This window comes from Chlorocebus sabaeus, chromosome 11, assembly GCF_047675955.1.
Source record: "Chlorocebus sabaeus isolate Y175 chromosome 11, mChlSab1.0.hap1, whole genome shotgun sequence".
In the NCBI taxonomy this organism is placed as follows: domain Eukaryota; kingdom Metazoa; phylum Chordata; class Mammalia; order Primates; family Cercopithecidae; genus Chlorocebus; species Chlorocebus sabaeus.
The window spans coordinates 85,766,645-85,791,958 of NC_132914.1; the positions used below are offsets into that span (position 1 = coordinate 85,766,645).

The window sequence follows — 25,314 nt, forward strand, 5'->3', positions numbered from 1 at the left end:
CAATCACAGTCTCTAAATAATGTGTTTTGCATTTCTCATCTTCTCTGCTCAATCTCTTTCACTACTTTTGTCCTTGTTTATCAACCCAGCGTCACAGATCACTGTTTTTAAAGTATTGAGATCATTACACAGACTAGCCATAAAATTCCATAGTGTGAGTAATAAGAATTGCAATATTTTCCCAGTCTGCCTAATTGTAATATATTAAAAACTGTCTTATACAACAATTTAACAAACAGAGAACTCTAGAAGCTAGACAACCTGTATTTAGGAAATCAGAATTAAATCTAGAACAAAAATTAACAGAAACTAAGATAAAACTTCAGAAATCCAAAATATATAGAAAATATTTTAAAAGCATGGTTAGAAAGCACAAGGGAATCACAAAAAGCAAAAGAATGTATTTTTTAAAGGTATAAATAATTTCAAACGCAAAGCTGAATGTAGAGAATTAAATGTAGGACGGGCATGGTGGCTCATGCCTGTAATCCCAGCACTTTGGGAGGCTGAGGTAGGCAGATCACCTGAAGTCAGGAGTTTGAGCCCAGCCTGGCCAACATGGTGAAACCCTGTCTCTATTAAAAATACAAAAATTAGCTGGGTGTGGTAGTGCACACCTGTAGTCCCAGGTACTTGGGGGACTGAGGCACAAAAACCCCTTCAACTCAGGAGGCGGAGGTTACAGTGAGCTGAGATCACACCACTGCACTCCAGCCTAGACTACAGAGCAAGACTCTCTCTCAAAAAAAAAAAAAAAAAAAAAAAAAAAGAGCGAGAGCAAGATAATTATATGTAGACTGGAAATCTATTTTTGATTTTGTTCCTGGGTCACTTAGCAAAGAAAATAAACTTAAAGACTGACACCTGTTTTCGCATAGAACAAAACTATAATTTTTATAATGACAACCTGGGTCTTGCAAGAACCCTTGTGAAATAAGAAGAGTAAATTTATCATTAACCCTCATTACACATGAAAAACCAAGGTTTAAAAGACATGAACTGGTAACTGATATAAACTCATCTAGTATTATACACCAAAGAGTCAAGGCTTGAACCCAAGTCTAATCCCTTCTAATCATCTGCTTTACAATCTATCTACAGAAACCAAACTTCCAAAGCTTTGCAAAAGTCTTAGGAAATATCTGGCAAAGAATCACAGATCTTGCCATTTGGTAACCAACCATTCCCAAGCCTTGAGGCCTAAATTTCCAAGCTTGACTTGAAATTGTCCTTTATTCCAATTCTAAGATTTATTTTCTTCCCCCTTAGCTCAGATATACAGGAAATTTTGTTTGTATTTCTTTGGTGAACCTCTCCACAATCAAACCCATGCTATTTACTATCAACCACACTAGGCCATTTCTGTGACGAAGCAATTTTTCTTTCAAGGTCTCAAACAAAATTCTTTGCAGATAACTCTCAAATTGCAAATCTATTCTTTCCAGGCCTGACTGTTATCTGAAGTTCCAGTCTAACATATTTGGCCACTGGTCAGTTTCAATAATATTTACCAACAGCTTCTTCACCTGATTTCACATTTCCTGTTAATAACAGAGTGGGACACACTCTGGTAAGTCCCATAGTCTCCAAACCATTCTTGAGTTCTGCCTGTGATGACAAGTCTCACATCCCATTAGTAACTAGGATTTGTTGATTCTTTTACTGCAATGTCTTCAAATGGTCTCTGCTTTCTTATTTCCTGGCCCTGATGCTAATTCTGTTGTCATTCTCTCTCACATCTTATTTGAAGACTGGCCTGGTAAATGGACTCCATTTCTCTAGTTAACCATTCCCATACATCTTGCCATACCAACACCAAATTAGTTTTCCCACACCTCTGCTTTGATTGTCACCCACATCTTTCTTACAGCATTTTATCCCAATAGCTCCTTATGTGATACAAGCTTATATTTTAAGCTCCATTCCTGGAATTCAAACCCTTTCTCAAACTGATGCTCACCCTTTCTTCTCAGCATGTTAACTCTTTATATGTGACTTCCACTGGAATCCAACTGTCCAAACTGACCCTTGAACATAGTTTCTACTTTGGGACTTTCCTGACTTAGTTTACGCTGTGTGCTCTGTACAGATGCTACCTCCATCACTTACAAAGTGAAGCTCTTCTCCTATTGTTAGTGATTTCTCTCTCCTTTCAAAAATAGGTAATTGTAGTTGGGTGTGCTCAATTCTAAGATGTCATCCATGCCAGTATCTAGAACTGTGTCACAACTTGTAGGACCATATGCAGAGTATTATGTATATGTCTGATTTCCTTTTGTAGGCTATAAACAATCTGAGGACACAACGAAGTTATATTAAGCTTTGCATCTATCAATGCACCTACTAGAGTTTGTTGGAATCACATTTGTGGGAAGAGTAAAGAGCAAAAGTTTCCTGTAATGTATTAACCTAAATAAAGCTTTTAATGTAATGTATCTGTTTTATTTATCTATCTTAATCTTTGCTATACACAACACAATATGAAAAAGGTTTTTGTAGGATGCTACTATGGATACTTGGCATAACCTATGTGACCAAGTAAATTTTTAACTTTTCACATAGCTATTCTCATGCATAGTGTCAAATAAACACAACTTCAGTTAATTTTTTATTTTTATATTTTGAGACCAGGCCTTGCTCCATCACCCAGGTTGGAATGCTGTGATTTGATCATGGCTTACTACAGCCTCAAACTCTCGGGCTTAGGCAATCCTCCTGCCTCAACCTCCTGAGTAGCTGAGACCACAGGTGCACACCACCATGCCCACCCAATTTTTAAATTATTTGTAGAGATGGGGTCTTCCTATGTTACCCAGGCTGGTCTCAAACTCCTGGGCTCAAGTGATCCTCCCACCTCAGCCCCCGAGGTACTGGGATAAAAGGCATGAGCCACCACTCTTGGCATATTTTTTCCTAGGTGCAACTTTCTTTGTTGTTGTTTCTAGTTCAATACATTCCTTCCACGTTTGTTCCTTGTATTTAAGATATTAAACCCTCCTTCTTTTCATTTCCCAATTATAGGTTATTTCCTTCAGAGAACTAGCCCATATGTTCTCTATTCTAGTGTTCCAATATTTTTCTTTATTTAATTTGTTTTAGTTGGTGAAACTTCCATTTCAGGGAGAAATCCTTGCCATAAACCTGAGTCATTCCTTGTATTTTCCCCTTCCTTGCTAACCAAGAAAATGATTATAATTCAAATTATATATATTTTTAAACGTATAATTGCAACTCCACATTTTATTTCTATCTTGGTATTTTTTACTACAGTTATTCTTATTTTTTAGAATATTTTATCTCCTACCACATCATTGTTTGGTCTCCCAGACTTTCCCTCTACTACACACCTATCTAGGAACTAGACTTGAGTTCCTTGGAGGGTTTTCCATCTCTGTTAGTATGAGGCCAAATGTAAGGGTTTACTTCATATAATGGGTAGTCAATAGATGATTACAAATGATATATACTCATTTTTACTTTGGGGTTTTCAGATTCTTGATGATGAACTGGCCCTTTTCTCCCTCTTTCCCTACTTTTCCCTCAGCATTTGAATTCTTATGTACTCACACACACATACAAGTTTATTTCTGTTTTTATCTTCATAAATTTTATTCTTATGTTATTGTAATTCTGAGATATTCATTCATCTTTCCATTAATTTATTCAACAAATAGTTATTCATCATTTATATGTGCACAGTATAAGTGACATTGTTTAGTGGGGCTCCAAAATTAAACTAAGAAAAAAAAAATCCTGCCCCCTAAGAGCTTATGGTTTTGAAAAGGGCACAAAATGTTCATTTAAGTGACTGTGATGTCCTACCAAGGATCGTATGAAATCTATTTAGAGGGCCACAAATAGAGATTATTTTCATTTGGGAAGTCAGCTTTTTGTAGGTGGTAGTATGTGACCTGAGCCTTGGCAGAGCTTTGCAGAGATGATGAGTAAGGCACTTTATGAAGGAGAATGAGTCACGTTTTCATTCATTCTGTGATCTATTTCCCACTGACTACTCAATAAGTGAGCTGGGTTTTTTTTTTTTTTTTTTCTGGATAATTCTGGCTTCTTTAACCTGGCTAATGTGATTCATTTTATACATGAGTAATAATTCATACCTTAAGAAAAATAATTTATTAATTTCCTATGTGATTATATTCCCTCTTCATATGCATACCTTGCTGTCTCATTAATCCAAGCCAATAAATTAAACACACACATTCACACAAAAGATAAAAACAAACCCTACTTCAGAAGAACAATCTTCTTTGCCATTTGCTTAAACTTTCATTTAGGGCTGAGTCACTCAGTCTCTCATTCAACAAACATTTATAGAGAGCCAACAGTGCACAGGTAGCATGTTAGGTGTTGAGGGTACAGCAAGAAACAGAAAGACCCAGCTCTTGTCTCGTAATGCTAACTGAGTATTCAAACATCCATAAGTTGTTTGACTATGGTTGCTTTAAAATACCATCTTTTTTCCTCCTAAACAAGTGGCCTGGGTTTCCGTATCCTAATCCACTCCCAAATGTCATGGGACAAATGTCATAATTAAAACCACATGATTAAAGACCTGTGTGCCAAAACAGGATCCCAGCAATGCAATCCCAAACCAAACAACAGAGGACATCACATGAGCATTTAAGACTCAATTAACCATTTAATGTGTGGTTTGTGAATGCTGCTTGAGAGAACTGAAATGGTTGTCAAGAAGAAGAAGAAAAGGAAGGAAAAAAACAAAAAGAAAACAGTGAATCTCATCTTACGGTTCAAAGGCAAAAAAATGAATTTTTAGGAAAAAGCATCGTTTCAGCTTGGGTAATATTGCTCCAGAAAATAAAAAGTGTTAAGCATAACACTTAATGTTATGTTAAATGTTCTATCCATTTACATTATTTGACAGGAAGAATGAGCCTAGAAAGAAGTGGGAATGGGCAGCAGAAAACAGAGGGTGCTATTCATGGTATGGACATGTTAATCAAGAGTATGATTGAAGGTAAAAATGACAGAGTATGTAGAATAAAGTATTACAGTGTTAGAGAAATGTGCAACATAATTATATCATGTTATCTTGAGTTGTTAAAAAAATGTCATACAACCATAAAATTTACAGGAGGCCAGATACTTTATGACTCAGCTCCACCGAAGAAGATTCAGCGTAGAGATAAATCTCTGAAGCTGGGACAGGGGTTAAAGCTGGAAGGGCAGTGACTTGCAGGGTAAAGAAGGAACTCACCACAGACTATCTAGGTAATAAAGAGGAGAGTAAATAATCCTTTGACAATGAGGGAATGCACAGAAGAAATGAGGAATTAGAAAGAGAAGAGAATATTCGCATGCCACTGTGGTAAATGCACTCAGGATTCCATGACAGTAACCAAAATAACAGCCAATTAGCAGAAGCAAAAGTGAGGGACAGCATGAATCAATACTGATTAAGTTAATGCAGCTGTGGGTCTTCCCGCAACAGTATCTGCAGCAAGGGAGCAGAGAAAGTAGACAGGACAGGAGATAATGATCACCAGTAACTTCTAGCCACATCTTACTCTCCTTTCTCCCACAATCCTTCCACAGACCCATACAATCCCAGCATGTGTCTGCCATGCGTTTATGCTCAGTGTATCCTGGGCTCTGAACTATTATAATGCATAATTATTACTAGTCATGTGGAAAGTGGCAATTGACCTTGAAAATCTTACTCTATTGACTGTAAGATATTTGGATGTTTTCTCTTTTTCCTTAAAATGGCAGGGAAACATTCTGGTTTTCTCTTGTTTCAGCATCTAACACATGGGACACCATCATGTTATGGTGGTCACACCTAAATAAAATTGATTCCATATGTTTTTATTCTATTAGTAATACTTAATTTTAGTCCCAATTTGCTATATTCCCCTTGTCTAATTAATTTTCTGTCCTCAAAAACAGTCCAAGTAAACATACAACTGTTAATTTTTTTTTTTTTTTTTTTTGAGACAGAGTCTCGCTCTGTCGCCCAGGCTGGAGTGCAGTGGTGCAATCTCGGCTCACTGCAAGCTCCGCCTCCCGGGTTCACGCCATTCTCCTGCCTCAGCCTCCCAGGTAGCTGGGACTACAGGCGCCCGCCACTGCGCCCGGCTAATTTTTTTTTTCTATTTTTTAGTAGAGACAGGGTTTCACCATGGTCTCGATCTCCTGACCTTGTGATCCGCCCGCCTCGGCCTCCCAAAGTGCTGGGATTACAGGCGTGAGCCACTGCGCCCGGCCTACAACTGTTAATTTTTTTGTGCATCTCCCATACAAGATGAATCCACTAGTCAGGACAAACACTGCTTACCTTTCAAAACTGGAAAATACACAATGAATTAGATATGCACATTTCAATTATGTAACAACTTCAGCCAACATACTGACATCTGCTTGATAGACCACTTACTAATGAAGTTTGTTTATAAATTTTGGCATCTCATATGCTGTATAGTTCTTGCTAAATACTTCAGTTTGAATTAAAATGTTTACAATCTACCCATCTGACAAAGGGCTAATATCCAGAATCTACAAAGAATTTAAACAAATTTACAAGAAAAAAATCAAACAACCCCATCAAAAAGTGGGCAAAGGATATGAACAGATACTTCTCAAAAGAAAATATTTATGCAACCAACAGACACATGAAAAAATGCTCATCATCACTGGCCATCAGAGAAATGCAAACAAATCAAAACCACAATGAGATACCATCTCATACCAGTTAGAACGGTGATCATTAAAAGTCAGGAAACAACAGGTGCTAGAGAGGATGTGGAGAAATAGGAACACTTTCACACTGTTGGTGGGACTGTAAACTAGTCCAACCATTGTGGGAGACAGTGTGGCAATTTCTCAAGGATCTAGAACTAGAAATACCATTTGACTCAGCCATTCCATTTCTGGGTATATACCCAAAGGATTATAAATCATGCTGCTATAAAGACACATGCACACATATGCTTACTGTGGCACTATTAACAATAGCAAAGACTTGGAACCAACCCAAAGGTCCATCAATAATACACTGGTTAAAGCAAATGTGGCACATATACACCATGGAATACTATGCAGCTGTAAAAAAGGATGAGTTCATGTCCTTTATAGCAACATGGATGAAGCTGGAAACCATCATTCTGAGCAAACTATCTCAAGGACAGAAAACCAAACATTGCATGTTCTTACTCATAGGTGGGAATTGAACAATGAGAACACTTGGACACAGGGCGGGGAACATCACACCCTGGGGTCTGTCATGGTGTGGTGGGGAGGGGGGCGGGATAGCATTAGGAGATATACCTAATGTAAATGACAAGTTAATAGGTGCAGCACACCAACATGGCACATGTATACATATGTAACAAACCTGCACTTTGTGCACATGTACCCTAGAACTTAAAGAATTAAAAAAAAAAAAAGAAAAAAAAAGGAAAGAAAAAAAACTTACCAATATACGAAAGTAACAGTGTTGATATAAGCCACAGTTACACTTCTTGAAACTCTCTCTCTTTCTCTTGCAACATACTGAAAAACAATAAAAAATAAAAAATTTAAAAAAATTTTAAAAATCATGCGTATTTTCTCTTAGTCAGAGATTCTGAGGTACACCATGACCTGGGCATTGTAAAAGGCAGCTTTTCTGTAAATACAGTAGTAGAAGATTGCAAAATTTAATGGGGAGCTACCTTCTTATTACTATAGGGAAGAGGGAAGACTTCATTTGTCTTAAGGTAGTCTTTCAAAGTAGTTAAAACATTTCTTTCTCTGTATATGCATATACACACACCAAACATGCCTATATGCATTTCATATGTGTCTGCGTATACAATAGGCATGGCATGAGAGAATGCAACACACCAAATGAAAATTATAATCAAAGGTAAGGGAACATATGAGCACTGGGCAGTATAGGGTAAGGTGAAAGAGTAACAAGAGCCAGCTACAGAGAACGGAAAGTCATCTTACACCAAATTTTGCATTTGGCTTTACAGAAAACGACGAGCATGCTGAGAAAAGTTAAGGGCTCTGAAAGCCAGAGTAAAATAAAAGATATATTAAATATACAAGAGAAAATCACTGAACGTATTTCAAATAAGAAGTCACACTATGAACCAGTGTTTACAGAAGAGTGTGACTAAAGGTTGAGTTTCGAAGGGCAAAAGAAAAGATCAGTGGCAGCAACTCATGAGATCATAAAGATGTCAGTGATGATAATGCTTCCTACCAAAAGAACTAAGCTTAGGAAGAGGCTCTGAGAGCTGAATCAGTATGTTTTGATAAAAGTGTGGAAAAGAAAGAACATGAGCAAATATGCCTCCAGAGTTCCACAACTAGGAGTCTGAGAAGATTCTGCTGCCTTACTTAAATAAGAAAGCAGAGGTAATCCCTTTATAAACCCTAAGAAGGGTCATGAAAACAATTATGTGAAAGTATTCTACAGGTAAATGGAGATGCAGCATTGAAGAGAGAGTGAGACATCAGAAAGATGGATAAAGAGTTGGGACTCACTGGTTAGGAGCTACTGTCATGAATTAAGGACTTCTTAAAGACATTATGGGCATGTACACAGTGTGTGAAATGGCAATGCCATGCTTGATTAGGCACACATTTAGCAAAACAAAATACCTTATCTCATTATCGTCTTCATTAATTTGTATATTTTCAACTGCCCTTGTAAGACTTGGCTGTCTCTTCTGGAAAAGGAAGAAACACACATGCTGTAAAACGATCAATGAATGGTCTAATATTTAAGAGGTAAGTGCACTCCACTTTTATCTTTTATGTCAATAACTCCAATAACAGTTTTTTTCAGCATGTAGCATGCAAAATGTTTTTGTAATAAAAAATTATGAAAGTTGCATGGTACCATCAACTCAACATTTTTAGGATGTTGGGGGAGAAAGAGTAATAAAGAAGTTGACATTTAATCAAATTCAAAAGATATTTCAAGAAGCTGAATCACAATGATTTTTGCACATTTTTAAATTTTAGACAGGCTTCAATAAGAAGAGAACAAAAGAGTAGAAATCCAAAAATAGCAGATAATACAAATGACATTTCTATTTATCTTTTAAGTATATCATATGATTTTTGGCAGATCTTCCTTTTCATATTTAGTTCAGGTTATTAACACTAGTTCCTAATTCTTAAGTGTGAATAATCAGCTAGAGGGATTGTCCCCAGACGTAATGAGAAATGGGAAACTTTCTAAAATTTAAATTTTGTTTAGATTATAAACTAAGGTAGAATTCACTGTTTTCGTAATGGATCATTTCTTGAGGAAAAAAGATTAATAATTTATGTAAACATAGCATATTAAAAAAAAGGAATGGCAACACTTACCTTCCAGTATAAGGCTCCAAAAGCAAAGCCAATTATAAGAGAAAAGAATGCTGGCAATGCCATGGCTGCCCAGTGTAGGCTGGAGTCTCCAGGGGGATTTTTGGCCTTCCCTATAATTTAAAGAACACAGTGATGAATACAGTATATTCATCCTAGAAGTTTTGCTCTTATGCTGTGGTTGTTTTTAACTGTTTCCGTAACACATTCTGGACCTGTATCTGTTTAAAGTATTCAAAAGATTGATTTTTCTGCTGAATATTGCTTTTGCAAGGCAATATAAGTCCATGTAGTCTCCAAAAGACGAATGCATTAAAAAAGAAAGAAATCACAGAGACAGAAAGAAATCTGGCTTGGGTAATTCTGCCACATATGGAACACAGACTTAATATATTTCTGGGGGGGAAATGACTTACACTATCAAACAAATCTATCTCTCATGCCTTTATCTTGGTATTTGGCTACGTTGGGTCAGCCAGATGTCCCAGAATCAAGGTAGCCAAACACCATGTTCTTCCTGTTCTATAAAAATACCAAACCTAAGTCTTGAAATTCACCACTCAGACCAAAGAAAAGACCAGACTCAAAAGCAAAAAGCAGCTTACTAAAGAGGGAGATATTCTGGAATTTGCTACCTAAAACCTTTCTCAGGCAGAAGGATAGCATCTAAGGAGGGGGCTTCAAACAAAGCTGTGTGGGAGACCTCACTAAGGAAAGCAGACCTGCTCTCTGAGAATGCGGTGACTACCATGTTGACAGTTCCATCCCTAAGACTATGAGCCAAGATGCAATCCTGGAATCTGACTAAGACACAGCAGCAATCTTCCTGCAGGAGAGAGGGAGGGACAAAAACAGCAAAGACTAGGTGGTGGGGTGGCAGTGCGGGGGAGGGTTGGGGGAAGCGCCCATAGATTACTGAGCTTCACATCCTATAGAGGTCAATGTTACCTCACTATTTTTATTTCACTTGTTCATGCGTGGGGCTTAAGAACCAGGTCTTCGGTCCATCAGGGATACTACTGTCCCTCTTGCAGGCAGACAAAAAGAACTTTATCAGAAGAGATTTGTTTAGACCTCCAGGGAATGACTTTCAATACTTTCCACTGCAGCTATCCAGTAGGAATCAATGAGATTTGAATTGTATGCCTCAAGGCCCAAATGAAGGGTATTTGGGGACAAAGCTTAAGCTGACAACAAAGTTTTGATTTTATGCAAAGATAGTCTGCAGAGAATTTGTGTGGAGAGGAAGCTCATCTGGGCAGGATTTGAGTAATCCCAAATTCCTGGGTTATTACCATATTAATTATATCTCCTTATTACCAAAACTATCCACTGTCCAGAAATCTTGGAAACTGACTTGTTTCATTTGACTAATAATAACCAACATCTGTAGACATGTAGAACACAAAGAATTGTGCTATAATTTTGCTGAACTTCTTTTTAGAGTGCGCATTTTTAGGAGCACCATGCCTGTGACATGGTTATCTTGGTGTTTATGAAACAAGCAAATGAATATTCTTCCTTGATTCAGATCTGGAGCTCACTAAAGGTTCAACATAATTACTGATCCAAAGTCTTATTGAATCTCATTATTCTAGTACTTAATGATGAACTCTTACAAGACATCAGGTATGTCTCCAAGCACACGTGTACTAACTCACTTAAAACTCACAGAAACTCTGTGTGAAGGAGGTATTTTGATCTTTCATTTGACCGAAGAGTAAACAGAGTTTAACATGACTGGTATATGAGTCCAGGAAGGTTGAGTCAAGACTATTTCTAGAAGATGTATAAGGTAATGACAAAGTTAGGATTTCTTTCTCTATCATTTAGGTACTGTCTGTAAGGATCTCAAACATAAACATCTTTTAAATATTCTCTTTAGTTATCATAAAGGATATTACTGTTATACTATAAACATAATTTCCTTTGGATAACTAGTAGGTTTGTATGTTATTCCATTATCCCATGACTTTTCCTTACACACTCACATCTCTGTAATAATTTTTCATATGCCCTGGTACTCTGACATGGCCAACTTTTGAGTTATTCCTGAAAACTAGCATGCTTTCTTCAAATTTCCCTAACCCTTCTCCCAAAAAACAAGTCTTAACCCCTTTGTGCTACAACTAAAAACATTTGCATAATTCTATTATGATACATATTATGTACTGTACTATGAGTATTTACATCTGTTTCTCTTAGAATGTGAGCACCACAAAATCTTGTCTTGTGCATAGGTATCTAAGTGGCATATTCATGAGTGACATCACCTAGCTAAAAGTTGCTGACAATGCAAGACTCAAAATTTTTTAAAAAGAAAGAAAAAGGAAACAGTGAACAAAAAAGAAGCTTGTCCATTCATCTTGCAATTTAAAAAGTAATCTCTAATTCAGAGGCATGGGATTAAATAGGTATTTTATATTTAATTTGTCTTCTAAAATCAGTAGGAAAGACTTTTGTTTCCAAACACAATGGTAGCAGACTAGCCTTTCCAACCTAAGTAATTATAATTCTGGACAAATTATGAGGCAACTCTTTTCAGAAATTAGGGAACAGCAGCACAAATGTATAATTCATGAGACAGGGAATCCACACTAAGTGAGGCTCAGGTTTGCCCTGGCTTTCGGCTTTCAGCTCTCCTGTCTGGGGTGCACTTTCAGACTGAGGTGTGGAAGACAGAGTCCAGGCAAGGATCAATGGCCTCACTAAGGCAGGGAGTCAAAGATTGAAATTCAGGGCTGCTGATGCGGCTGGGGTTTCTAGATCTAGGTTATTTCAAAGAAGGGAGCTGTGAAAAGAAGGAGCATCAGAAATCTCTAGATGAATCTCCTTAAGTTACTGGTCCAATAATAAGCTTTATATGCACCAGTAGAGAAGTCACAAAACCTGACTAAAAAATAAAATAACAACAACAAAAGAAAACAAAAACCAAACCTTTGGGAAGCTATAATATTAATAGAGACCTTAGCAGTCACAGAACAATGGTGGACAAAGTTCTTATGACAAGCAATATTGGAGAGATTTTCTGAGTACTTTAGAGGTGTCTCAGATATTCCGTGCCTTAGGAATAAGGCTACTTTCGTTTGTACCCAAGAAAGTTTAAAAACAAGGCTGAGAGAAAAGATAAATCTCATCTGCTAGTATTCGAACCTCTTACCAAAACACAATTCAATAGCCTCTAAAGAAATGCTATAGAACTGAAAGATATTCAACAGTATAGAATTCATAATATCCAGCATTTAAACAATCACTAACGATTTAAAAGGAAATGTAACCCCTAATCAAGGAGGAAGAAGTCAATAGACATTAACTCTGGGATGACCTGCGTGTTGAAATTTGGAGACAAGAACTTTAGAGCAGCTATGATCATTATGCTTAAGTGATAAAAAAGAATTTTTTTCATAATGAGTATGCAGATGGAAAATTCCAGCAGACAAACATAAAACACATTAAAAAATTAACTGGACATTCTAGAAGACAAAATATAAATTTATAAATAAAATAATTCACTGGATGAAAAATTCAGCAGATCAGAGATGGTAGAAGAAAAGGTCAATGAACTTGAAAGCAGACAAGTAGAAATTACTCAGAAGAACAGAGAGAAAAGAGGATAAATAAATGAATAAAACTTCTGTGACCGATGACACACTAGCAAACTGCTAACATACATGCAAGTAGTATCTCAGAAAGAGAGAAGAGATAAAATGGATTAAAAAAAATTGAAAAAATTATGGCTATTTTTTCATCAAATTTCAGGGAAAACAAATTTATGTATCCAAAAGCTTGACAAATCTCAAGAAAGATAAATACAAAGAAAACCACTCGTTGGCATATTCTAGTTTAACTGTTAAAAAGGAGAACACTTTGAAAGAAGGCAGAGGAAGAAACGACCCATTACATGCAGGGAAAAAAATAAGACAAATGGTGGCTACTTTTTTTTTTTTCCAGAAACAGTATCTGCAGGAACCCAATAGAGTAATATTTTTAAAAGACTAAAAGAAAAAAAAAAAAATTCTGTTCACCCAGACTTCAATATCTAGTAAAAAGTACCTGCTACATGGAAGACAAAAAAAAGATATTTTTCCAATTAAAAAGAAAAAAGAATTTGCTGCCAGCAGATCTGTATTATAAGAGATGCCAATGAATGTTTTTCAGCTTGAAGGAAATTAATACCAAATGGAAACTTGGACTGACAAGAGGGAATGAAGGGTACAGGAAATAACAAATATGCGGGTTAATATAAAAGACAATATATTTCTTCTTCTCTTACTTTAAAATACATATGACAGTTCAAAGCAATAATTGAACTGCATTGTGTATTGTAGACCGTACTGTGAAATTTATAACTGATGTAGATATGTTAATATATGTCAATGATGACACAAAAGATGGGTATGGGTAAGTAAAACTATCCTGTTTCGAGGTTCTTGTATTTTTTCTCAAGTGCTACAACAGTAACTCTAAGTAGAAGATTACAAGTTAAAGTGTATACTTTAATTCCCCAAATAATCACAACATAATGCAAAAGGGTACTGTTGAAAAGCCGACAGTAATTAAAATTAAACACCAGAAAAAAATTAAGTAGCCCAAAAAAAGGGTGAGAAATAAGGAACAGAAGATCAATACACAAATGAGACAGATAAAAAACAAATAAGAAAATAGTGAATTAAAATCCAACTATACCGATGATGTATTACATAGAAATGGATGAAACACTCTAATTAACAATCAGAGACACACTAAATAAAATAGTGAAACCCAAGTGTATGTTGTCCACCAGAAATGTACTTTAAAAATAAAGACAATAGACTGAAAATAAAGGAAAATCAAACATATACCATGAAAACAGTAAGCATAAGAAAGACTTGCTCTACTAATATCAGATAAAACACACTTCAAGCCAAAGAACACTATCAGAGATAGAGGGATATTTCAGTAACATTAAAAGGTCAATTAAACAGGGAAGATCTAACAACAACGTATAAGCCCATAATAATAAAGCTTCAAAATATATGAAGCGAAAAACCCAAAACCAAAAGGAAAATTAGACAAATCCGTAATCAAAAGTAAACATTTTCAATTCCCCTTTCTCAATAATTAATAAAAATTAGATACAATGTTTAACAAGGAAGAGAAGATATAAACAACACTATCAACCATTTTGGCCAAATTTGAGTGCTGCATTCAATAGTTAAATAATATACATAAAATAGTTTCAGTAGATTTCAAAAAAAAATATAGAGTATGTTTTCTGACAACAGAATTCATAAACCAGTAACAACAAGATATATAGGAAAACTTCAAACTTTTTGACATCGAACAACTCACTTTTATATTATCTGTGAATCAAAGAAGAAATCACAATTAACAAATATTTAGAAAAATAATAAAATCACAATATGAAAAGGTGTGAGGTGCAGCTAAAGCAGTGTATATAAGAAAATTTATACATTTAAGTGCTTGTAATTAGCAAAAATAGTTTAAAATCAATGATCTAATTTTTCCACTTTGAAAGGCTAGAAAAAGCGGAGTAAATGAAACACAAAGCAAATGGAAGGAAATAATAAAGATTGGAAATCAATGAAATATAAGCAGAGAATTTAAGAAGACAGAGTTGCTTCTTTGAAAATTTAATAAAATCCCTAATTAATAAGAAAGCCCTTAATTGACTAACACACAAAGAGGGCTGAAGTCCCTTTTTGACACTTTCAGAACTGATATGCAATTTAGAATTTTAGGTTTTAGAAGATTCTGTCCTGCAAATAATGTATAACGTATACTGTCCCCAGTGAATCCTGGGTAGCATCCTGTAATCAAATACATTAATATTTCATTAGTAAAATATATATTCACTTTTGGAAAGATAAATAAATACTATAAATAGCCAAAAATCACGTCAGGTCAGGTTTTGGTGGCAACGAATTCCAAAATAAGTAAATTGCAATTTAGAGGTTTTTTTTTTTTTTTAAATTTTGCATTGTAACAAGCAATTATGAATTAGTAATAAATTGCTACTTAGTTTCATAGACAGGTCTTCTAAGTCCCTGAACAAAAGACAGTGCCCCATTTGTAAGTCTTAAGGGATGACCTTTTTAGCTTAGATCACAAGATGATTGTTTTTCTTCCCTCACTTTCCATGAGGCCAGAGAGTATTTAGTAAATACAATAACCTTTATAATGACCTTTGCCTGCATTTTAAAAGAAAACTGGGTTCTTGGCCAAAGAGGACAGACATTTCAGAAGAATAAGTCTATTCTCGTCAAACATGTAATTCTGTAGTAAAATAACAGAATCATCAAATTTCAAAATGCACAAGAGTAAATACTGATATACACAAAACTGAAAATATCTTTGGAATTCTATACAACCGGCATTTATACACTCAATTTTAAACTTCGGTTTTTGTCAGGCGCATTCCACACAGAATATATTTTAATGATTCAACAAAAAGCAAAAATCATATTTCTAAAATTAATTTTATGTCTTATTTAAAATAACCTTAGCAGAAAATTTATTGGCCTAATTCTCTAAACATTATCTCCAACTCTAGGGAAATTCAATTCTACAAACTTAAGTCTCAGGAAGACTGTAAAAGGAATAACAGTAACAGAACAGTATCAATAGTAATAAGTGTAGAAGTTTCCTTGAAAGCCCATGCAATACTCCTATAGGTGCTAATTGGAGCCATGCATGCATTAAATCAGATATATGTACTTACTATTACTGCTACTGCTGTCATTCCTAAGGGAGCTGGCTGCAACAGGGGGTAACATAAATGGTTTTGTGACACTGACTCTGGAATCTAAATAGAAAGCAATAATGTGTCAGTGTTATATGGTGATTTGTATGACTTATAGAGTCCCTGAAAGGTGAAGTGTAATACCAGATTACTTGCCAGGTCTGCTTCCCGAATCTAGAGTATTCAGCTCTTATTTATTTCATACTGGGTCCTGCTATTCTATTTTACTAAGAAAGTCACCATTGTCACCTTGTAGAACAAATACTTATTGAATAAATATGTTAATAAATACAAATAATGACACATTGATGATAATTTCTTATTAAAAAAGAAAGCCATGAATCCAGGTTTGTATTACAGAGACCCAGTGAAGGGAAAAGAGAGTCTCAATACAGAATAACTGGGGAGGATCAGAATTTGTGACTTCAGAATTAGATCCTTAAGAAAAAAAATTGAGAAGGAACATTAAGTAGACTGGAGGTACAGAATAATGTAATTGTAATTACTGGCAAATATTAGATGAGAAAAGGTATGAGTGGCCATCTCATATACTGTTTACTCACAAACAGCTCACTGATTTGAAATTGATGAATATTGCTTTGGCTTGGAAACCAAGAAATCTACAATCATTAGTTTCTTCTGTGCTATTGATATTTGCTTTTTTATCAGACATACATGCACATTGTCTTGCTACAGCTAAACACAGAGGTAGATTCTTACTATATAGGGAAGATTTAAGTTTGTTGTTTACATTTGAACTGGAAATGCTTACATGTCTTACCTTTCTCAGGACTTAATGTCGAAGAAACCACACAATCACTAGTTTCAGATGCCACTACAAAGTCCTTGAAGGCATCAATGGATCTATTAAAAATTCTAAAGAATTCTTCAGGAGTAAAGAGCCTGGGTTCTGGGCTCTTGAATGATTTTTTTAGATCCTAGAACAACAAAAAAAATAGGATTACATTTTTTAAATAGTCTTTAGACTTAACTGAGGTCAAGATAATGGACTATAAATATGTCCCTCAAAGATTAAAGTATTTGGACTCTTACAACTAGCACTTTTAGATGGCTGTTTCAATGTATGCAATTCAAATTGGTAATGTGGGGTAGTGATCTCAGTGGGATCACAAGTTGAATCTGGGGCAGTGAACACAATGTCATGGCACATAATAATAATAATAATAATAATAATAACTTTAAAAACAAACTGGGGATTTTTTCTTTAGAGATGCTTATTAAAAACATGAGGGTTTATTCTTAAAAGACCCCTCCATTACAAGAAATTCTAGTCTTTAGAAAAAAAAAGACCTCTCCATAATGCATGCTCTAATATCCAAAAATTAGAAAGTCAGATGATACTAAACATTGGCAAGGGAACTATTATATACTGCTGAGATAATGTAAATTGGTACATTTGATATTATCCAGTAAAGTTAGACATGTGCCCCTCCTGTGACTCAGAAATTCCATTCTCAGGTAAATACCCTGGTGAAACTATTGCACATACATACCATCAGACATATAAAAAGGTTTTTTGCAGCAATATCTGTATCAGTTATGTCAATCAAAAGAGAGTGGCTTAATAACTAGTGATACATTGAATTAGTGGAGTTCAGTTCAGGAGAAGGTTAACTACAGCTACATGCTTTAGAGTGGATACATCTTCTAAACCTAAAGCTGAGTGAAAGAAGCAAGTCCCAAAATAATAAAAATGGTATGATTAATTGATATAAAATTAATATAAAATTCCCCAAAGCAAATCAAAGCTATGTTGTAGGGATACATAATGGATTATAAAGAAAAGTAGGTAACTGAAATAAACAACTATCTGTCACTTACTATGGACTATTCTAAATGCACTATATAGATTAACTCAATCTCCAAAACAACTGCGAAATATCATCGGTAATCTCCTGGGTTCCCACCAAAGTGTCATGATTAGTAAATGCACATTCTTTGTTGTTTGCAGTGCTCCTCCCAACATCACCATTGACTTAATTCATTTACCTAACTTATCTTTAAGGCTCTAATGCATATGTTATTTCCTTTGTGACACCTTGTGTGATATATTCTTTTTGTGACCTCTACTTCTTTTGAATGCTGTCAGCATACTATATGCAGTAGTAATATGAAAGAGTGGTTAACACTACATTCTGACTTTGGAAATTAGAAAACAAAACAATAGAAAGATTAAAGGTAGTGATTGGATTATTAGTATGGTAAGAATTATAAGATTGGAGAGCACAAATAGGATTGAAGTTGGGTCTTACAGAGTAGCTGGAATTTAGATGGGACACAGGAAAAAGAATTTAGGTATTAAGGTACAGAATCCTGTTTAAAACTTTGAATTTAAACTTATAGAAGTCTCCTAAGCTAATCTTTGGCCATTTGAACTGTATACCAAATCAGGTCTGCTAAGCATGATTCTGCTATAGACACAGTGTGATGAAAAAATGTAAAATTTTATTAATATTTATTTTGCTGGGTATGGTGTTAAAGTACTCATGACAAATCACCTAATGTCAACCCTGTTAGATGAATTCTGGCATTGTCCCCACTTTAAATATAAAGAAAGTGAGGTACAAAGAAGTTATGCTCACAGAACTCATTAGTGACAGAGCCAGAATTTAAACTCCAATATCCCACTCTCATTTTCTGGAGTACACTGCCTATTCCATGTGTCGTGCCCATATCCTGAAGTTGGGGATGATCAGTTATCCAGTGACTCTGGGGAGCCAAAATGTATTTCTTTGTTGTGACCTATGGGGTGATTATATTATGGATAAAAGGACGGGGATATGTGTCTATTACAGACAATTTTCCATTTAAATGAACACTTGTAACTTAACAGGAAGATTTTGAGGACTTCACTTACGAAAAATGAAGACAAAGGCAGGACTGATTTTGCATTGTAATGTAAATAAGTTTTATTTTTATATTAGATGACAATATTTAAGTATGAATGCACACTTCAGTATTGCACTATAACTGCAAATATTTGTTTTCTTTGCTCATCTGAACAAGATTTTTAAATTTGAAGTTTATGCAATCAAAATATCATAAAGGTGCCTCATTCTCCCCAGCAGCACCAAGAAGCATAGGTTTTTAAAGAACAGTAATGAAAAATAATCCCAATGAACACAAAGTTACCTTAGATGAGTTTTCTTTCACGCACTCCACAAGGTCATCCACTATATTGACAAGTTTGTCTATGATGGAATAATTACTCAAGCCTTCAGAAATGTTTGAAAACTTGTCCAGAAGATCAGTCAAGCTGTCTGACAATTGTACTACCATCTCGCTTATCCAACAATGACTTGGCTGCAAGATATGAAAAAGGAGAAAAAGCAGCTATTTTAATAAGTGCCATAAAACTCGGAGTACTCTTCAAAGCTATCATTTTAGTCACTCAAGTGATTCTCCTTCCTCAGCCTCTTGAGTAGCTCGGATGACAGGTGCCCGCCACCACGCCTGGCTACTTTTTTATTTTTAGTAGAGAGAAGCTTTCAACATGTTGGCCAGGCTGTCTCAAACTCCTGCCCTCAAATGATCCGCCTGTCTCAGCCTCCCAACGTGCTGGGATTACAGGCATGAACCACTGTGCCTGGCCAGATTTTTAAAATTAATATACATTACTTAAAATGTTGTAAAAGGAGGAGAGAGGCTATTGTAACAGGAAGAGAAGGGACTAGTGTGACAGGAGGAGGAGGGACTATTGTAATAGGAGGAGAGACTCTTGTAACAGGAGGAGGAGGTTGTAAGTTGCATACTTTATATGATTTTAACGTGTTATCTTTTCTTGTATAAATATCTTTTAAGTGGAAACTCTGATGTATTTTGAACTCTGATGAAATGCTGCAGTGACAAAAATAAGATTATTATTAGGAATAGCTAACATTGAATTGGCTCATTAAAAGCATAAATAATTTAATAGAACTTGTAACAAAAATACTGTACTCAGAGTAATTGATGTCATGCAAAATAAATCACACTAAGCTTTATTTCTCTATTTACTAGCAGAATATCTCTGTGGGAAAAGTCAAGTCTTTTATTTATTTATTTATTTATACTTTAATTTTTTACAGAGACAGGCTCTCTCTCTGAGTCCTGGGCTGCAGTGTGGGGGTGCAATCATGGTTCATGTTTCACTGCAACGTTGAATTCCTGGGCCCAAGTGATCTTCCCACTTCAGCCTCCCAAGTAGCTGGCACTACAAGACGCATGCTACCAAATCTGCTAATTTTTAAATTTTTCTATATAAATGGGGGTCTTGCTTTGTCGCCCAGGCTGAACTCTTGGCCTCAAGCAATGCTCCCTCTTCAGCATTCCAAAGTGCTGGGATTATAGGCGTGAGTCACTGCAGCTGGCTCAAGTCATTTATTTATTCTAAAGTATAGAAGGGACCACTTTACATTCATTTAACAGAACAGTTTTACTTAATATAATACAGCCAAAAAGGAAACAGGTTTATCTGCAGATAGGTAAGCCCCAATTCCTGGAACCATTAAATGTCATTCAAAACTTTTAGGATTGTTGGCTCTGGCTTCAGATAAGAAGGGTAAACAAATCTCAACATGGGAATTTAGTTCGAGTGGCCATTTCAACTCGTCAAAACCAAGTTCTCAAAGAATATGTGTTTCCAAAGTATATGTAGAATAGAGTCTTTGTTTTGTTAAATCAATGCTTATTTCAAGCACATGCAAGTTCCTACTTGCATCATTATCAGGTCTCTTTCAAAGCTGTCAGTCTTTCCTTGGATGCTGAATTGCTCTGCAAGTTTCTCTCCTTTTAGAGAGGGATAATTCCTTATAGACAGTCAGCCCTATCAACAATGAACAGATTTCCTAGGATACGGAGCACAGCATACAGTATAAATGCCATTTGAATAGTATTTATGTGATAGAGTCGCTTTCACCAATTCATTCTGCTGAAATTGTGCAAATTTTTCTAACAATGGAATTCCAGGTATTAATCTCTTAGGACTCTATTTCCTCACTTTATGAATATGCTTGCCTAGGATCTCTGGCAAGTAAGAACCAAAATGAAATTCCCTTGTTTTGAATTAAGACATTCCTTTAGTTTCTGTGGTAGTTGTCTTATATGAATGGGTACTTTGTTCATTTTGCCTTTTTTTTGTGTATGTGGTTAAAGTAGAGAAGATTTTGTTGATTTGTTTCTTATTTTTAAGCTGGGGAATTCTGGGGTACTTACTGCCCCTTCTGTTGATCACTATTTTCAACTGAACTCTATGTTTACATTTTATATTCTAAGTTCCTGTTTAGCTATTACCCTACCTCCTCCCATTTTCACATACCTAAATCAACAGTGTAAACAATCAACTCTTTCCAGTAAAATTTCCAACCCCAATCCTGTGCTTTCTGAGAGTTAAACCATGGAAATTCCACAATCTAATCCTACTGTAATGTTTGCCCTTCTAAAGTCATGAACAATTTGTTGATAGCTGATAAAAACTACGTGCCTACGCAGCTGAAAAATCGTATATTTCTAAAACCCTCGCCATAACATTTCATTCATTTTTTATTTTTGCTTGTGCTATTATTTCTTTGGAAAAGGCTAAATCATAAATTCAAAGTTCTATTTTTCAGTAATTTGTTTAACCAGGTATATATTGGCTTTTTAAGATTCTTGAGTTTATCAAAGATAAAATGAAGGTAAACAAATAATATTAAATGTCAGTTTTGATCTGTCTGCTTGTAAGAAAGGAAACTAGTTTTGACTGGAATGTCTAACAGTTTTGTAATTTTTAATTAAATATCATCAATGATTTGCAAGGAGAATAAAACACACTGAACTAAGTATTTCATTTGTGAGGTGACAGCAGGTCTTTCTGTTTTTCAATTCCTCCAAGATTATGATTATGAAAGAAATGATTAAAGGTTGTCAAATTTACAAATGTACTTTTCCCTTTGCCTTAGTAAACAACATTATCACTGTTTCTTATTTTTCAGGGACATTTTAAACTTAAATATTTTTATATAAATATTTACTCAATGATATTCATTAGAAGAAAGTAGGATATAATGTTCTCTCTTTCACTGGAAAATATAAAGGATTAAGAAAATTGGCGGTCATACAGGATGTCAAAGGTGACACAAATAATAGCTTTTAAATTCCTGAAGTGCATGTACAGTAATTTGATGCTTTATTCATCTGTATGTGTAGTTGCCAAATGAAGAAATATATAGATTCTGCTATGAGTGTAAAAACCTTTTTCTTGACTCCATGCTCTCAATTTCTTACCTCCTTTCTTGATAGCTTCTGTCTTATGTTTTCCTCATTTATTATAGCAGCTCTAGCTAGGACTACTAAAAACATGTGCTTTCTATCCCCGTGTACTTATAACATATATGATTCTAGAATCCAAACTGACTCAATGATATTGAATCAATATGCTTGAGCTGCTAGCATGTCACTCCCACTGACAATTCAGTTAAAAACTGTGAACTTCCTTAGGAATTTTAAAGTACCATGAACACCAAATCAATGATCTCACTAAATGATTAAATGAAATGTATCATTTAAAATGAATAACATTAAAAGTATTCTAAACATAACAAGAAATATGACTGTTTCCAAAGACCAACAACAGAAATGCATGCACATTCTAAAACTAAGCATAAATTTTTAAAAGGTAATATATTAATTCCACAAAATATGTGACACAGAATCTCTGTAGTTCCAGAACCAGTAAATTTGAGAAACTGGCTGAAATAAATCATGTGTTTTAAAATCACCCTGGGGACTTGCTAATTCTGGCATGCTTGCTCCTCTCCATCTCCTGCCTCATTCAGGAAGCTGTACTGGTTTATTAGGTGAAATAATTTGACACATTATTCCACATTGGTATTAGATGCACAGACAGTCTGTTTTTTTTTTTGTTGTTGTTGTTGTTATTTTTTGTTTTGTTTTGTTTTTTTCCTGAGAGATAGTCTTGCTCTTGTCGCCCAGACTGGAGTGCAATGGCGTGATTTCAGCTCACTGCAACTTCCACCTCCTGGGTTCAAGCAATTCTCCTGCCTCAGCCTCCTGAGTAGTTGGGATTACAGGTACCCGCCATCACTCCCAGCTAACTTTCGGTATTTTTAGTAGAGATGGGATTTCACCATGTTGGCTAGGCTGATCTTGAAGTCCTGACCCCAGGTGATCCACTCACCTCGGTCTCCCAAAGTGTTGGGATTACAGGCGTGAGCCACTGTGCCCAGCCCAAAGACAGTCTTTAAGAACAGTCACAGTAAGATTTATGGAATAAGAAGCTGAAAGTAGACAAAACATACTATAACACTTCTTCATTGATGCACTTTACACTACTTTCCATTTGGTAGCTGTTCACAGAGAGATATCTATGTGCTTTCTTATAGGGCCTAAAGCTGGTATCTACCCAGAGAGAGCGTTCTTTTCACAGGAGTTGGTGAAATACCAATTAGCGATTCTCAGAGAGAAAAGCCTGGCTCATAAACTATGAGGTTTCTAAGAATATTTACAAGGAGTATTCACCCAACCCTCTAATCCGATTAATCTAATTACCAGCATTACTGCCCAATTTGTTTTTATTTTACTTTCTTTAATTTGTGTCAAACTTCAGTCTTGCTGGAATTAGACATAAGCATGCCTAGGGCACAAAGCATGCCTTTCTGTTTGTGCTTTCGGCATCTACCTCTGGGATGAGTAATCAAAATTTAGAGCCATGTCATCAGAATCACCAGAATTTCAGACCTAGAAGGAATATTGAGGACCAGTCTCACCAACTGCATAAGTGGGAAAATCAAGGCCTAGAGTAGTGAAGTGTCTCGTTCCAGGTTACATAACAAATTTACACAGAAACATGAGAAACCAGGACTCTTGATCACTCATTTTGTTCTAGTAGCCATGAGAATAGTGAAAGCACATACAACTGACGTGTTTTATTCTGCTGAAGTCATATGACTCATGTGGTCTCACGTCTGGACCAGACACAATGATTCTTAGGCTCAATTAATAAATCTCTTGGGAATAGAAATGGTTCTTTCTGTTTCATTTCAATTAATCCAGAGTCATACCAATGAAGGTAAATTTGTCTGAGGAATCCTGACAATTGCCATTTGTAGACTTTATTTACTGTTCTTTTGGTTTTTATCCTTGTGGCTAGAAAGCTGACATTCTACTCTCAAATATTCCATGGGCAGGCAAATTTAAAACTTTCCTATAAAAGCACTTTGCAAAATATTGCATGTTCATGTTGCCAGTGTAGTCTCTGAAATCTTAACTTCTCTTTGGATAAGCTGGGTTTTGTAATGATTTCTTTTAGTCCTCTCCCTAAACTAATTTGGGTCTTCAGTGTTCACTTTAGGCATCCTGTTTGAATTAAAGTGACGTAGAAACCTCAATCTGATTAAGATGGAAATCAACCAAAGCACTCTAAATACGTGTTATTTCCCAGGGCAGACCTATAAATGGCCCCTAGGCCAGACTTAAAATAGAAAAGGGAAGGGACAGCACAGGGGTTTGGGGATTGAGGGCAGCAACGAGGAACCAGAGGCCCAGTTTTTAGTCCCAACTCTGTCAATTCACTTTGTGATTTCAGGAAAGTCATTTAACCTATTCAGGACTTCAGTTTCTCCATCTGTAAAACAAAGGGGCCTGTCTAATTGGTGCTGGCCAATATGGGAATCCCACTATCCATCTACAGCTCCTCTCACTCAAAATGCATCGAATGTGACTGCAGAGCTAAAATTTTCATTTTACTTAACTATAATTTCTTTAAATTGAAAAGTCAATAATATCACCCTATTAGAGGCTGGAAAACTTTTAAGTATGTTTGGAGAAAACAGAAATATGACTATCTTTTCAATGGTAAATTTTATTTAAAAAAATCTAAATATGGAATAACTATTTCTAATGAAAATTTAGTGTATGAACTATAATATGTTGCTGGTGTAAAACACACTGTGGATTTTGAATAATATGAAAAATATAAAACATTCCATTAATAATTTTTATATTGATTTTAAAGTGAAATGACAATATTTCAGATACATGGGGCTAAATACATTTCATTATACTTAATTTCAGCTGCTCATTTTTATTTATTTATTTTTTTAGTGTGGCTACCAGACAATTAAGATTATGAATGTGGCTTCCATTGTATTTCTATCAGACAATAATGGCCTAGATAATCTGAAGAGCATCTTAATATAATCACTTATTAATTAGGAAGACGGCCCCCTGTA

General features: G+C 35.4%; 1 protein-coding gene across 2 annotated transcripts in view; it reads right to left on the minus strand.

The window, feature by feature from the left end:
* KITLG (KIT ligand) overlaps positions 1 to 25,314 on the minus strand; it is an 84,148-nt gene that overhangs the window by 2,464 nt on the left and 56,370 nt on the right. The window contains exons 4-9 of one of the 2 annotated variants that reach the window (XM_008004210.3): positions 19,238 to 19,408; positions 16,866 to 17,022; positions 16,064 to 16,147; positions 9,346 to 9,455; positions 8,629 to 8,696; positions 7,451 to 7,527 (exon numbers count right to left, since the gene is read on the minus strand). In XM_008004210.3, coding sequence (XP_008002401.1) covers positions 7,488 to 7,527; positions 8,629 to 8,696; positions 9,346 to 9,455; positions 16,064 to 16,147; positions 16,866 to 17,022; positions 19,238 to 19,408 — 630 coding nt within the window. In that variant the 3' untranslated portion in view covers positions 7,451 to 7,487. The remainder of the gene's footprint in view (positions 1 to 7,450; positions 7,528 to 8,628; positions 8,697 to 9,345; positions 9,456 to 16,063; positions 16,148 to 16,865; positions 17,023 to 19,237; positions 19,409 to 25,314) is intronic. The other variant, XM_008004211.3, reaches the window with a different exon arrangement.